This window comes from Idiotropiscis lumnitzeri, chromosome 10 (assembly GCF_059441095.1).
Source record: "Idiotropiscis lumnitzeri isolate Australia: NSW breed Sydney's pygmy pipehorse chromosome 10, RoL_Ilum_1.0, whole genome shotgun sequence".
NCBI classification, from domain to species: domain Eukaryota; kingdom Metazoa; phylum Chordata; class Actinopteri; order Syngnathiformes; family Syngnathidae; genus Idiotropiscis; species Idiotropiscis lumnitzeri.
This window is the reverse complement of record NC_142400.1, coordinates 21,276,684-21,291,683: the sequence shown is the minus strand read 5'-3', so window position 1 is coordinate 21,291,683 and position 15,000 is coordinate 21,276,684. Positions and strand designations below refer to the sequence as shown.

General features: G+C 43.1%; 1 protein-coding gene across 1 annotated transcript in view; it reads right to left on the bottom strand.

The window, feature by feature from the left end:
• LOC148329650 (double-strand-break repair protein rad21 homolog A-like) overlaps positions 1-15,000 on the bottom strand; it is a 22,877-nt gene that overhangs the window by 2,755 nt on the left and 5,122 nt on the right. Inside the window, exons 2-12 of the mRNA XM_088306728.1 lie at positions 13,204-13,393; positions 12,970-13,099; positions 12,788-12,887; positions 12,521-12,627; positions 12,202-12,399; positions 12,002-12,127; positions 11,767-11,892; positions 10,708-10,931; positions 10,083-10,236; positions 9,844-9,989; positions 9,557-9,745 (exon numbers count right to left, since the gene is read on the bottom strand). Coding sequence (XP_088162854.1) covers positions 9,557-9,745; positions 9,844-9,989; positions 10,083-10,236; positions 10,708-10,931; positions 11,767-11,892; positions 12,002-12,127; positions 12,202-12,399; positions 12,521-12,627; positions 12,788-12,887; positions 12,970-13,099; positions 13,204-13,347 — 1,644 coding nt within the window. The 5' untranslated portion in view covers positions 13,348-13,393. The remainder of the gene's footprint in view (positions 1-9,556; positions 9,746-9,843; positions 9,990-10,082; positions 10,237-10,707; positions 10,932-11,766; positions 11,893-12,001; positions 12,128-12,201; positions 12,400-12,520; positions 12,628-12,787; positions 12,888-12,969; positions 13,100-13,203; positions 13,394-15,000) is intronic.

The following is a 15,000-nucleotide window of genomic DNA, read 5'->3' as shown; positions in this document are numbered from 1 at the left end:
ACGATGCGCCTTGTCATACGACGCGCCTATTCTGTAGACTGAACAACTCTTTTTGGGGCATTGCAGAGTGCATGCTAGCCCACCCTGCTGGCCAAAGTCTGAGACATCTATGCTACAAATTGTGTATGACAAATACATTATGTGAATATGTTTTTTCAGTGACGGTGCAAGAGAAAGCTGGACAAAAGGGCAGCTGTCCACAATGTCGTAGTTTGTCTTATCAATAAAGTTACTGCAAGCAAGAAACATCACATGTTTAGACAACAGACAGCAAAAAAAAACAAAAAAAAAACACTCACATCTCTCAAACCTGATAAAGCTGGTAATCTCCCAGAATGCCTCAATGTGATAATCTCCCAGAATGCCTCAGTACTGTTTTTGTGTTATTTTTATTTCTTTTGGTGATAGGAATGGCATGAGAGATGCATGTTTTGTGTTAATTGTATTTCTTTGTTTCATTATTTGCTTTTATGGTGTTCAGAGATGTTTATGGTTTTGATTTGAAACCATGATTCTAAGGAGTGCGGTGACCAGTGACATCCCTTCCCTGACGTAGTCAATTGATGTGTTGCCATGACATCCCTGATCGGTCTGAGCTGAAGTGCTGCTACTAACAGCCATTAGCATGCGCGAGCTAGCATGCGCGGGCTAGCATGCTAACACACGCCTCGTAGTGCGGCGCGCCTAGTCTAAGTATTAATTACATAAATAGCCCCCTCAACTGGTGCTCTGCCCTTTGATACAGCGCGTCTTTGGGCGTAAAAATACGGTATATACATTTTTTTTTTACGATTGTTGCGGTGAGCTAGGACTGTATGTTAATTTAGGGGTATTCACCGGAGCGCCTCATCCAAACAGACACTCGAATCAAAGAGCGTAACTGGACACAGAGATAGAGAACAAAGTAGCTTTAATAGCACTCCACTCCAACAACAACAGAGCGCAATAACTCAATTTCATTCTGGCGCATACACGACGAAAATTGTAGCAATCGCGCATCCGCAGCTAACGGCCTCGATACATCTCTCCTAGGACCACTTAGCTGTCCAACAATATGCCCGACATAAATTAACGTAAATACAAGGACCCATAAGCTGCAGAAAAACATGCCTGTTGTTAAATACGCAAATTAAACAGCAAACCAAAACCTGTATAAACAGAGCAGTAATGAAAAATTTACATCAACTATTGAAATGCTGGCTTCCCTTGAGACGGAACACATGCGTGCTGGTGCTACGGGCCGTTTCGTCCAGTGGGTGTCCGCGGAGGGTGCTTGTTAGCGGCTTCACTGCTACGTACGCCCGCCTCCCATGCCACGAAGGTCTCGTGTACTAGAGCTACGGGCCGTTTCGTCCCGTGCGTGTTTGGGAGGGAGTGCTTGTTATCGGCTTAATGATTAAGCATGCATTTCCTCAAGTCGGCCGGTAAGTCCACTCTAGCCACCCGTTTTTTTGTTTGTTTGTTTTGAGTCACGCTAGCTCAGCGGCGCACGCGTAAGCTTCGGGTGTCATTTCATCAATAGGGAGTTTGTGACAAGTAGGGCAGTGATATGTCGAATTTGCTCCGTTGTCCCCCCTTTTTTTTTCTTTTTTTTTTTGGGGGACCGAAAGTTTATCGATACCATTTTTTATTGATCTCACTCACCATACTATCGCGATACATATCAATATTGAATTATCGTCACAGCCCTATGTCTAACTATAGAAGGGGAGAGCTCACACAGGACTACTGTACCATCAAGACCATAAGGCGCATTGTATTAAGTGCAAGTGCACTAGTCCATTGACTCCTTTACAAAAACAGAAGAAAATAATAAAACCTCAAACGCAGCAACTGTTATAAACATCTTTAAACTAAAATAGGAAACAATTAAAAAGCAGGTGTATTAATGGAGCAAAGTTGTAAATAAATTAGGACAAAAATATTAAAAATAAATGAAGTAAATGAGTCCCCTGAATTTGTGAAAAATCCAGTTTACAAACTGCAACTTTTTAATTCAAACTTCTTATTAATTAAATGAATAGTTAGACGGATGTATGGCGCTAATGTCTGTCATTGCAACTGCATAATATACTGCTTGCATCTTCAACATGTACCTTCTGTTTATTAAACAGGTCTGGGATGGCCACTTGAGAGAAATACGTGCGCCACGGCATTTTATACCTTTAGTCGAGCGTGCGGATCATGTCTTGCTTCTTGCTTGCAATAACATCAATGATAGGACAGACTATGACAGAGGACAGTGGCCCTTTTATCCAGCTTTCCCCCACACCTACATACACATGACTGATCTGTTGTCAAATGAAAGTAGTCTCAAACCTTCACCAACAGTGCTAACACACTAACTGATAGCTTGTAGTTTAAACTGCTTCGTAGGTTTATTACTTCGGAGTTGCCATTTTCAGGGATCCTTAGCCAAAGCAATGTCTTGCACAATGCTCTATAAAACAGCACCTACTGGGCGCATTCCATTTGTCACCACGGAGGAGATGATCTGCATCACGCGGTTGTGTCTTCTGCTGTGCATGGACTTGCAAATACAGTGAACCCTCGCTACTTCGCGCTTCACCTTTCGCGGCTTCAGTGCTTCGCGGGTCTAAAAAATATTCGGGGGCATTGTAGTTTCGCCGAGCGGCACGAGGGGGCGCTGGAGCGGTTAGACGGCCAGCGTGCGCCGAAGAGGAGAGTGGACGAAGAAGAGAGTGGACGAAGAAGAGAGTGGACGAAGAAGAGAGTGGACGAAGAAGAGAGTGGACGAAGAAGAGAGTGGACGAAGAAGAGCACGTTCCCCCGGGCACGATTTGGGGCGACGTTTCGCGCGGTTCGGACCGTACCAGAGCTCCGGAGGAGGCCGGCGTGCGTGGCAGTTAAGCGGTAGAGGAACAACTTCCGCCCGGGCACTAGCGCGGCGATATTTCGCTTCGCTCGGGACCGTGCGAGAGCTCCGGAGGAGGCCGGCCGGCGTGCGTGGCAGTTAAGCCGAAGAGGAACAACTTCCGCCCGGGCATGAGCGGAGCGCGAGGCTGTCAGTTATGAATGAATAAATAAATAAATGAAGAATGCCACCTTTCATTCCACAGGGCACACCGGACGGCGTACCGGCAGGTAAAAGTCGAAGTAATTAAATAAATACAAAAAGAAGTAATTGAATAAATACAAAAATAATGGCTGGGGAATAAAAAAACAATAAGTTTTAATAATAATTTGTTTTGTTTATATATACACATATATATATATACATACATATATACATACACATACATATATATATACATACATACATATATATACATACATACATATATACATACATACATATATACATACATACATACATATATATACACATACACACATACATACACATATACATACATATATATATACACATATATATATATATATATATATACATATATACACATATATATATACATATATATACATATATACACATATATATACACATATATATACATATATATACATATACATATATATACATATATATACATATACATATATACATATACATATATACATATACATATATACATACATATATATATATATATATATATATTTTTTTTTTTTTAAGCATTTTTGAAGGTGCGCCGCTACTTTGCGGATTTTCAGTTTTCGCGGGTGGTCTCGTCCCCATTAACCGCGATAACCGAGGGTTCACTGTAGTACAAATAAAGTCTGTACTGCTGCGGCTCAAGATAGCTTGGCGAATAGCATTCAAGCAGCTGTGAAATAAATTAATTCCTGGACTATGGGCGTCAGCATTTTATTTATTTATTTATTTTTTTAAACAGTGGGGTGCTGGTTAGTGTGAGCTGCTTCCTGCGCGAGTTGCACAAGAGCCCTTTAAAAAAAATTCACGCGAGGTCTTCAATAGAACATTTTTGGAGTTTTCGTCTATACATTATGATTACCCCTTAAATTAATAAAGTAGTTGCGACAAACTAAAACCCATTGATTAAAGAAGTACGAGAACTACTTGGAAAAATGGACAACAACGCCAATGTCAATGACTGGACGGATAAATGGATTTATCTGTTTCAATCACAAGCATTAACACTATATGCTCATTACCACTTTACTATCTGCTCCCACACAGCATATGCTGCGCAAACAGACTCGTGCATTTCAGGCAGCCCTCGTCAGCACTCCAAACGCACATGGCTAATGAAGCTTCAGTATACGGGCGGACTTGGGACAGTTTCATTGGTCTACTGTAACATGTTCGGTACTTTTATTGGTCAGCTATGACAATACTGGATGATCGCCAGTAAAAAAAAATTATAAATAAAAAAAAAAAAAGCAAATTGTAGTCCAGAAAATACGATGTATCAAGATCTATCATAAATATTTTAATAACATTGTTTAATGACAATGACTTCTCTCACATTTCAAGAAAAAAATAAGCCTGAAGCTCCTCCTAACGTAACTTTATACCATACTCTTAATTCTGCAGGACGTCACTTTTGGCGCGACAGGACGTCACTTTCGGCGCGACATCTTTTCCTCCGCTTTTATCCACCGGGCGAGTAAACGCAACTATGGTTTCGTGCACCACCACATGCAACACTTGCACCATTCTCATGGCAAGACTCTCCCTGCAAGAGGGACGTGTCCGCCAGCTAGAGCAGAGTAATGTGGTCAGCGTAAACGTGGCGGACACGACTGTTAGCACGGGTTGTAGCCAACCTGCTAGTCTGGTTAGCATTGGCCGTAAACGGCTTGCTAATCGCGGTGAGCCTGTTAAGACACATAGCAGTTCCATTCCACCTCGGTCTCATGGCTCCCGCACCTTAGTGATAGGTGACTCCATTACCCGCAACATTAAGCTTGAAAATCCAGCCACAGTCATGTGTATTCCTGGGGCCAGAGCACCCGACATAGAAGCTAATCTTATGGAGCTAGCGCGCAAGACACCTATACACCAGCGCAGTGCAAACAACGCTAGCTATTCAGATATAGTGATACACGTTGGCTCCAATGACACTAGGATGAAGCAATCAGAGATCACAAAGAAAAACATAGCAAGGACTTGTGATCTCGCCAGAAAGATGAGTCAGCATCGAGTAATTGTCTCTGGCCCCTTGCCTGCGAGAGGCAATGATGAGAGGTTTAGTAGATTATTCTCGCTAAATAAGTGGCTGGCTAGTTTTTGTAGTGAGCAGGGACTGCAGTTTATAGATAACTGGCCTTCTTTCTGGGGCCGACCCGACCTGCTGAGGATGGACGGCCTTCACCCTAACTGGGAAGGCGCCATCACTCTTTCAAGAAACATAGATTATTGTTTGAGCCTTCCATGACTATTCATATTAGAGCAGGTCGGGCTGCAGGCGAATAGTGAGCCTGTAAGGAAGGGTATGGAGTCTGTAAGGCTAGAGCTAACTAGCGCTATGCTAGACTTAGACAACACACATAGCTTTTCTTCTAGATTTGAGCGCTACACACCATACGCTGTTACATCTCATACTGATATAATTTCTACTGAGGTGGCAATACATGATGGGTTTAAGCATTCCTCATCGGTCGGTTTTATTGACGACGAGCCGTTCTCTCAAAATAATAGCACTCGAAAGCTGGTAAATAACTATCGGATTCCGACCGTCAGAATTTCTCGCCGCGTTTATAGTCGCTCGAGGTACAATCCAGGACCTAGGCAAGGCAATCTCCTTAATATTATGACCAGGAGTCCTGTTGCGCGGAATAACTTAGATAGACCTATTTTATTGAAACTCGGTTTTTTAAATATTAGATCGCTTTCATCGAAAGCCTTGTTAGTTAATGACCTTATTAGAGACCATAATCTTAACATGATTGGTCTTTGCGAGACCTGGTTAAAACCGAATCAGTTTTTACCGCTAAATGAGGCTTCGCCTCCAAACTTCGTGAGCTCGCATGTTGCGCGCCCTCAAAAGAAAGGCGGGGGTGTAGCCCTCATTTCCGAATCTAACCTAAAACTTATTCCTCGTTTTAGCAATTCCTTTAAAACATTTGAAGTTCTCATTATGCGATCCTCAGCCGAGCTGCCGTTTTATCTTGCCGTTCTTTATCGTCCACCTGGCTCTTACTCCGGCTTTTTAGATGAATTTTCTGAATTCGTAGCTGATTTAGTAACTCATGCGGATAATATACTTATCATGGGCGACTTCAACATTCATATGAATCTCCCGTCGGAACCACTTACCGTGGCGTTTCGGACAATCATTGATAGGTTTGGTTTCACGCAAATAATAAATGAAGCAACGCATATAAATGGCAATACGCTAGATTTGGTATTAACCCGAGGCTTAGCATCTTCAAAAATAATTGTATTACCATATACCAGTGCTATATCTAACCATTACTTTATCAAATTTGAAGTCTTGGCTCACTGTCATCGTTCTGACCATAATCAAAATTATAGCAGCCGTAACATTAGCTCCTCAACCATCGTTGCGTTCTCTGAGCTACTCCCTTTAGCAACTGCTTCGTTTCCTAATTATATTGGTATGATTGATGATCTCACAAACAACTTTAATGTCGCTTTGTTAAATGCGCTTGACTCCGTCGCGCCTTTAAAAACTAAAACTCGTCCAAAGAGGCTTACTCCGTGGTTTACAGAGGAAACGCGCGTACTGAAACGATCTTGTAGGAAGCTTGAGCGCAAATGGCGTGCGACCAAACTTGAGGTCTTCCGTCAGGCATGGTGCGATAGTTTACTAATATACAAAGAAGCGCTTAATCTAGCCAAAACTAATTATTATTCTAGATTAATTGTCTTACATAAAAACAACCCTAAATATTTATTTGATACCGTAGCAATGCTAACGCAACAGCGACCAACCTCGGATAGCTCTTCCTATTCAGCTCACGATTTTATGCAATTTTTTACTCAGAAGATAGAATGTATTCGTGATGAGATTAAAGACACTGTTCTTAAAATTTCGTCGAATTCCGCGATAAATGGTGTTAATAGGGACATTAGGGCTGATAACTGTCCGATAACCTTATGTCAATTTAAAAAAATATCTCTTGAGAGCTTAACAAAATTGGTTAGTGCGGCAAAACCGACAACTTGTGTGCTCGATCCGCTTCCTGGCAAACTAATTAAAGAACTGTTTACGACCCTAGGACCGTCTGTTTTAAATATAATTAATCTATCACTTACCACGGGTGTAGTACCAGCAGCTTTTAGGACCGCCGTTATCCGACCGTTACTTAAGCAACCAAACCTTGACCCAGAGAGTCTCATCAACTATAGGCCGGTTTCAAATCTTCCGTTTATTGCAAAAATTCTTGAAAAAGTCGTAGCGCAACAACTTAATGAATATATGACTGCTAATAATCAATTTGAACCTTTCCAATCGTGTTTTAGAGCCGACCACTCTACTGAGACGGCCCTTGCTAAAGTTACTAATGATCTTCTCATAGCTATAGACGCCGACACCTCATCAATATTACTCTTACTCGATCTTAGTGCCGCTTTTGATACCGTTGATCATAACATTATTAAAACGCCTTGAAACGTGTGTTGGCATTTCAGGTTCAGCTCTTTCTTGGTTTAATTCGTATCTGTCGGAGAGGACGCACCGTGTAATTCATGGCAATACGACTTCGGATCTTTGTAAGATCACATGTGGAGTTCCGCAGGGATCGGTACTTGGACCTCTATTGTTTAGCATCTATATGCTACCGCTTGGTGATATTATACGGAAATATAACATTAGTTTTCACTGTTATGCTGATGATACGCAATTATACATGCCGTTGGATATAACGAATCCGCGCGACTGCTATAAATTAGAGGCGTGCCTTGCCGAAATTAAACAATGGATGTCTTTCAATTTTTTGCGTCTTAACTCAGATAAAACCGAGATGCTCATCATTGGACCAGCGCGCCATCGGTACCTTCTCAAAGACACCACTCTGAATATCGATAAATGTAATATTATCCAAAAGGATTCAACAAAAAATCTCGGTGTTATATTTGACGCAACTATGTCATTTCAAATGCACATTAAAAATATTACTCGAACTGCGTTTTTTCATCTGCGTAACATTGCTAAAATTCGCCCAATTCTATCAACGTGTTACGCGGAAATCTTAATCCATGCGTTTGTTACGTCTCGCCTCGACTATTGTAACGCTTTGCTCTCGGGTCTCCCCATGTCGAGTATTAAAAGCCTGCAGTTAGTTTAAAATGCAGCAGCTAGACTCTTAACTAAGACGAGAAAGTTTGATCATATTACCCCGATATTAGCCAATTTGCATTGGCTTCCGGTCCACTTGAGATGTGATTTTAAAGTTCTGCTACTTACTTTTAAAATATTGCACGGCTTAGCACCTTCTTATCTCGTTGACCTCGTGGTACCATATGTTCCGTCCCGAAACCTTCGCTCACAAAATGCTGGTCTTTTGGTGATCCCGCGAGCCAAAAAGAAGTCCGCAGGTTCTAGGGCGTTCTCTATTCGGGCACCAATGCTTTGGAATGCACTACCCTCAGATATTAGAGGCGCCACCTCAGTAGAAATGTTCAAAACACTATTAAAGACGCATTTATACTCTTGTGCATTTAGCTGAAATATTTGTTGGCCTGTTTACTGCCGCTTTTTTTTTCTTTTGTTTTCTTTTCTGCCCCCTTTTCCCCCGGCTGGGGGATTAGGTGACGGTGACCCACTAGGAAGTTTAAGGCATTGACCAACTGGGCATGCACCTGTTCCAGTGATGTCGTCTTCCTGCAGCGCGACATTTGATCAATTTATTTATATACTTTAGCATCTAATTTAATTATTTGTTGGCCTGTTTACTGCCGGTTCTTCTCTTTTCTGCCCCCTCCTTCCCCTGCTTGGGAATTAGGTGATGGGGACATGCTTTGAAGATTACGGCATTGACGAACCGGGAAGGGACCTGCTCTGCCGAAGTAGTCTTCATGCTGCGCCTTTTCTGATTTCCTTATATTTCAGCACTTCATTGAACTACTTGTTGGCCTGTTTGCTATTTCTGTTCTTTCTTTTCTGTTCCCAATTCCCCGAATTAGGTGATGGCGATTCACTTGGAAGTGGCTGTACTGAATTTACATCAACTGACTGGTACAAGATCGAAGGCTCATCTTCGGATATGCTGCCATGGATATTACGGCCCTGGATGAGGACCCACTCCACTAAAGTCATCTTCCTGCAGCACTTCATTCAATTGACTCTTATATTATCTCATCTATTATTGCATAGCATCATTGTATGTGTCAAATGTTGCCCAGTTGGCATCCATTGCAGCCTGGTCATCCTGGAAGGGGGATTCCCCCATCTGTGGTCCCTTCTCAAGGTTTCTCACTTTTCCCCTAATGAGGTTTTGTGAGTTTTTCCTTGCCCTCCTGGGGGTTAAGATCGGGGATGTCGATTGTGGCTATGTAAAGCCCTTTGAGACTGTCTGTGATTAAGGGCTATACAAATAAAATTGACTTGACTTGACTATCTGATGAGTGGTGAGATGGATGGTGGCCCTTTCTTGCTTGTACAGGTATTAAATGTTACATCACTAAAATTTATAAACAACTAACCTCTTCTTCGTCGCTCTCATCCTTCTTGCCTTTGCTCTTCTCTCCGAGAAGGTCCAGTTCAGGAACGAGCTGCGTGAGGTTGACGGTGGTCTCCTCTGGTGGGAGTTCGACCTGCGACATGTCCAATCTCTGAGACAAGGCAGAGCGGTCGGCGAGCTGTTGTGGCGGCTGCTGTTCTAAGGCAGCCATCTGAAAGACAACAGGATCAATCAATGGCAACTATTGGCAGTAGAACTCATCAAGGTTAGCTTCTACCCTATTCGTGAAGACATTTGTGCAGAACTCACAGGCACGGCACTCTCCTTGTCAAGGGTCTTCCGTTTGACACCACGAGGGGTGGAGGGAGGTGGCATGACCGTCTCATCCAGTGTTGTCCTGCTGCCTTCCATTGCAGAGGCAGCCAGCATACTTGGCTCTTCCATGATAGTCTGATCTATATAGTGAACGAGCGAAAATTGTTACGGAACAGCTGTATTAGGCAACTACTAAATTTTAATTGTCAATTGACCCTCAAAACTCCTCTTACCAATGACATCTCTGTGCTGACCCATAACATCCTCTCTGGGCACCTCCGGGTTCTCCAGCTCTTTGAGAAATTCATCCAAACTGTCTGCTTCACCACCCTTTCTCCTCTTCCTGAGCTCATCTGGCACCAGAGGTGTCAGGCAGCGCGTGAACATCTAACATTGAAATGCAGAGAAGAGATTAGGAAAGTAAATTGTTGAATAGAAGGATCATTAAAAAGTATATACAGTCCTATAGTCAAACGGGTGTTAGCCAAACCATAAATAGCCCTCATAGATTATGCACCAACACGCTTTTTCTTCTTTATTCTGATGAGGGACATGAGGCAGTGAAAGGAGAGGGTGAAAAAAAAAGACAAAGGGACATTACTTTCTCATTCTGTTCCTTAACTCTCACTACCTGGGCAGCATACCAATGAAAGACGGAACTTTAAAAATTCCCATTAAAGTGGCTAACTTGCACAAAAGGGATATTTACTGTTGGCAAATGACAGTTGGCACACACTCACTCAAGATCATTTTTATAAATCTGGAAACTGTACAACACTTGGGTAATAATTAATCAGACAGAAATCTGAGCTTGTCACTGTACTACAGTTGCTAATTATTTTGCCCAACATTCATTACCTTGAGCAGCCTAGCATTCCAGAGAGGCTGAGCTGGAAGAGAGAAGAGCTTCTCCACTCCCCCGGTCTCCTTCCACATCATCAGCTTTTTAGTAGGGGGGGCAAGATCCAGGGTAGTCACAATATCAGAGTAGTCAGAGAGTTGGGCTCTGATGGTCTTACTGTCCAGCTCCTTCACACTGTCCACAATCAGCTTCCTCTTACGCTTGGCCTTGGTCTCTTTCACTGAAGACAAGTTCAAATAATATCATAACGTTGTATAGTCAATAGTGTGATAGAGAATGGTTGTCGAACAAAACTACCACATTATCCCAACCACTGAGCGCACCTAAAAGTCCCAAATTTTCTCCAAACCGCGCCTTCTTTCACTGCTGGTTGAGTTGTCACACAAGGACAAAAACACTATCTAAGGGGGCCGCGCGACAGCAAGACTGACAGTGATGTCAAACGAGGACTTTGATGGATTTGTTGATGAGGACAGATTAAAAAAAACTGCTAACTGGAGTACACCCAATAAAACGGTGTGCCCCATCTATGTGATAAAAACAAAAACAGCAACCGCCACTGAGATGTGCCCTGTAATAGTCCTATGGTCGTGAAAATGCGGTAGATGAACAATTGTGATTAAACTCCATGTGAAAACTAATTTTAATGAAGTCCCACTATGGTGACTTGAATGCCCAGTACCATATGGTTAAAACATAACAAGAATTCAACATCGATAAATTTCTTATATGGACAGCCCAAAGTTAGCTGCGAGAGAAGAAACCTCTTTTTAAGTCGCATTAACCGTGAGTATACCATTTGCTTTTCCAATTGTATTATAAAGCAAAACTTCCGTGTCTGAATTTTAAAAAGCAAAAGCATGATGCTCTTAATGTAAAATGTTTAAAACAGGCTTAAAACATTGTCTGCACATTTAATACGCTTTTTATGACGCAGATCAGATTGTGGAACTGATTATTTCTATTATCTCTGGGAAAATCTGGAAGTCGAACAGCGCCCTGAGAAGCTCGAATGTAAATAACGGGGCACAAAAATTCCCAAATATTTTTCTAACCAGTGATGTCGATGGGCTCCAGTGCAAACGCTTCCTCCTCATTATGAACCAGAGTTGTCTGTTCCGTCTGGTCAGCCATGGCTGGCAGTGGCTCTGCTGGCCCGGAGTCTGGGCTGTCTGGACCCGCTAGACACACAAGATGTAAAACGTAAATAGACTCAGGTGAGATTGTAAACAGCTACTCACATTTCCAAACAACTCAATGCAATCTTTATCTTTTGCAGAAAGTACTCACGTGATTGTAGGTTGTCAAAATCATCCTCATCATCTCCATGATCAGGGGGCATCATGACGCTCGCAGTGATTGCTGGAGGGTCGTCAAAAATGCCACCACCATCTTCAGAGCTAAGCAGCTTATCCACTGAAAAACCGCAAATCATTTCAAAATCACCACTTCTACAGGGGAGCTGCCATGGACGACTTTGAAGAGCTCACCTAACATGCCCCCATCGCTGTTCCCCATGGAGGCATCACCAAAGTCATCATACTCCATGTGGTTGGATTTATCAGGCAGATTAGCTGGACCAGGCTCAGGCTCTAGCAAAAGGTTCGAGGCTGTGGCACCATGCATGATGTCCTCCTCAAAGGTGCTGGCATCACGCATCATCTCCCGGTCGTCCATTCCAAAGTCAGCTGAGGAGAACAGCAGGTTATTCAAAATATGACTAGAGTTACTCTGTTACAAAAAAAAAGTTCAACGTAATTTTCTGTGTAAATGATTTTTGAATATTGCTGTCTCTTTGTTATGACCTACCAAAGTCATTGTCTTGCAAAAGGCTGAGATTGCCAACGTCCTCTCTCATGGTAATCTCCTCAACTCTGCTCTGGTTCAGAGTGAACTGCTGGGCCACGTCAATGTCACTTTGTAAAAGACACCAAAAAGAGCAATACTGAGTACAACACATGGTGCATAATGAATGGAACGGAGACATGCATGCTTAAAAAATCAGCATTCATATCTGGAGTTGTTCTTTTTCGAGGATGTGACGGGATTAATTCTTAACAGCAGGCATGCACTTACTCTAAATCAGGAAGCGGCTGGTCAAAGTCATGAAACTCTTCAGGTAAGGTGATGGCATTGTATGCCGCCTCTCTGTTTTCCTCAGGCAAATCGACCACACCTGAACACAAATAATACGCTGAAACTCAGAACACGGTACCATACCAAGGGGAAATTATTAGGACAAGTGGATCACATCATACCTGGCCTGAAAGCCATTTTGATTTTGATAAAGGCTTCATTACAATCAGCCAGCAGGTACTTGGCCTTCCTGTGGTAAATTCTTACCACCCCGAGAAGCAGGTGACCCGATGTACGCAACGCCATCTTTACCTATGAATGAGCACAATACAAAATATATACAAAGAGGGAGAGAGATTTTAAAAAGGGACTTTTACTGAACAGACTGAATAATCCAAGTTGTACTTTGTTGTTACCTTGGGTGAGATGATGCTCTCTACACTGCTCTCCAAGTTGCATTCGAACACATGAGCCTTGGTCAGCTTCTTGTCCCAGTGGGCCGCCAGCCAAATCTTGGCTAGCGGCCCACGTTTACTGAGGACAAAGTGGGCGTAGAACATTGCCCTGGTTCCACTGCCTCACACACCCACAATGGCGTAGGTTCACCTGGAGAGCAAAATGTAACGGTATTTCATAAAAGGTCAATGCAATATACATGTGATACAGTCGCTGTTTTTGGGAACTGGTTTGATACCATTTCCATGATGTATAAGCTTAGCAGAGAATTAAATAAGGTCTCACAAGTCAAACAAAAACTAAGCGCGTCCAAGCTTTTCTTTTTCACCACCTACAACACAACCATGATGTTGACTTAAAACTTGAGCTAAAAGCTCAAAATGAGAAGCAAGGTTCGACAAGTGAAAACAGCTCATAACAGAGGCGACACCACACGAGAGAACATCTCAGAGGTGGACGCGACAGCCTAGCACATAGCTAAAGATATAGCTCCTCTAGCTAGAGGGGATCGCATGGGATTTAAACGCCGCGTGAAAGTAGCCGACAGGAGGTACAAAAATATTTTTCGCAAACCGTACTTCCCAATATGGACATCGGGATGGGAGCTTAGACATGTCAAGCATTTTGGATCCACATCTGACTTGTGGTCGAGTCGCAACATGGATCCCTGTTTGAGCCTGACTGTGCATTACATAGACGACAAGTGGCGACTGCGCACCAGAGTACTCGAGACGGCACATTTTCCTGATGATGCACTCTTGTGTATTTGGCTTGCATTGACATATCTTTCCTTTTATTTAGCATTTTCTTTACAGGCCACACAAGCTCATTTGCACATGGCATTATTTATATTGTTTACAAGAGACCTTTATACAAATCTAGGCCTTTGCACATGGCCATACGGCATCTTGGCGCCATCTATTAACAGAAAAAGGTTTTGCGAGAGGTACCCCTTTTCTCCTGTTCTTTGTGACATTGTTCAAGTCATGCAAAGCAAGTTATTTGGAATGTTTATACAAATGATTTTTTTCATTGAAAGTAATGTGTACCAATTGGTCAATAAAAAAAAAAAAGCAGTTAATATGCATTTTCTGCATTTATTTTGATTTTGGTCCACGGGGGGAATTTATTACGCATTTAACTTTATCGAGGTCAAATTGCCTATTTTATCGTGATATTGATTTGAGGTCATATCGCCCAGCCCTATTGTTAATGAACCTAATGACTACAAATTTTTGATAGATAGATAGATAGACCCCCCGCGAGCTGTCACCTTACCGTGGTGGAGGGGTTTGCGTGTCCCAATGATCCTAGGAGCTAAGTTGTCGGGGGCTTTTGCCCCTGGTAGTGTCACCCATGGCCAACGGGTCCTCGGTGAGGGTCCAGACAAAGCACGGCTCACCAAACCCTCTTATGATGCTCAAAATTATTGGACCACGGTTTCCCTTGCCCGGACGCGGGTCACCGGGGCCCCCCTCTGGAGCCAGGCCTGGAGATGGGGCTCGTCGGCGAGCGCCTGGTGGCCGGGCCTGCACCCATGGGGCTCGGCCGGGCACAGCCCGAAAGAGCAACGTGGGTCCCCCTTCCCATGGGCTCACCACTTATGGGAGGGGCCAAAGGGGTGGGGTGCAATGTGAGTCGGGCAGCGGCAAGAGGCAGGGACCTTGGCGCTGTGATCCCCCGGCTACAGAAACTAGCTCTTGGGACATGGAATGTCACCTCTCTGGCGGGGAAGGAGCCTGAGCTGGTGTGCGAGG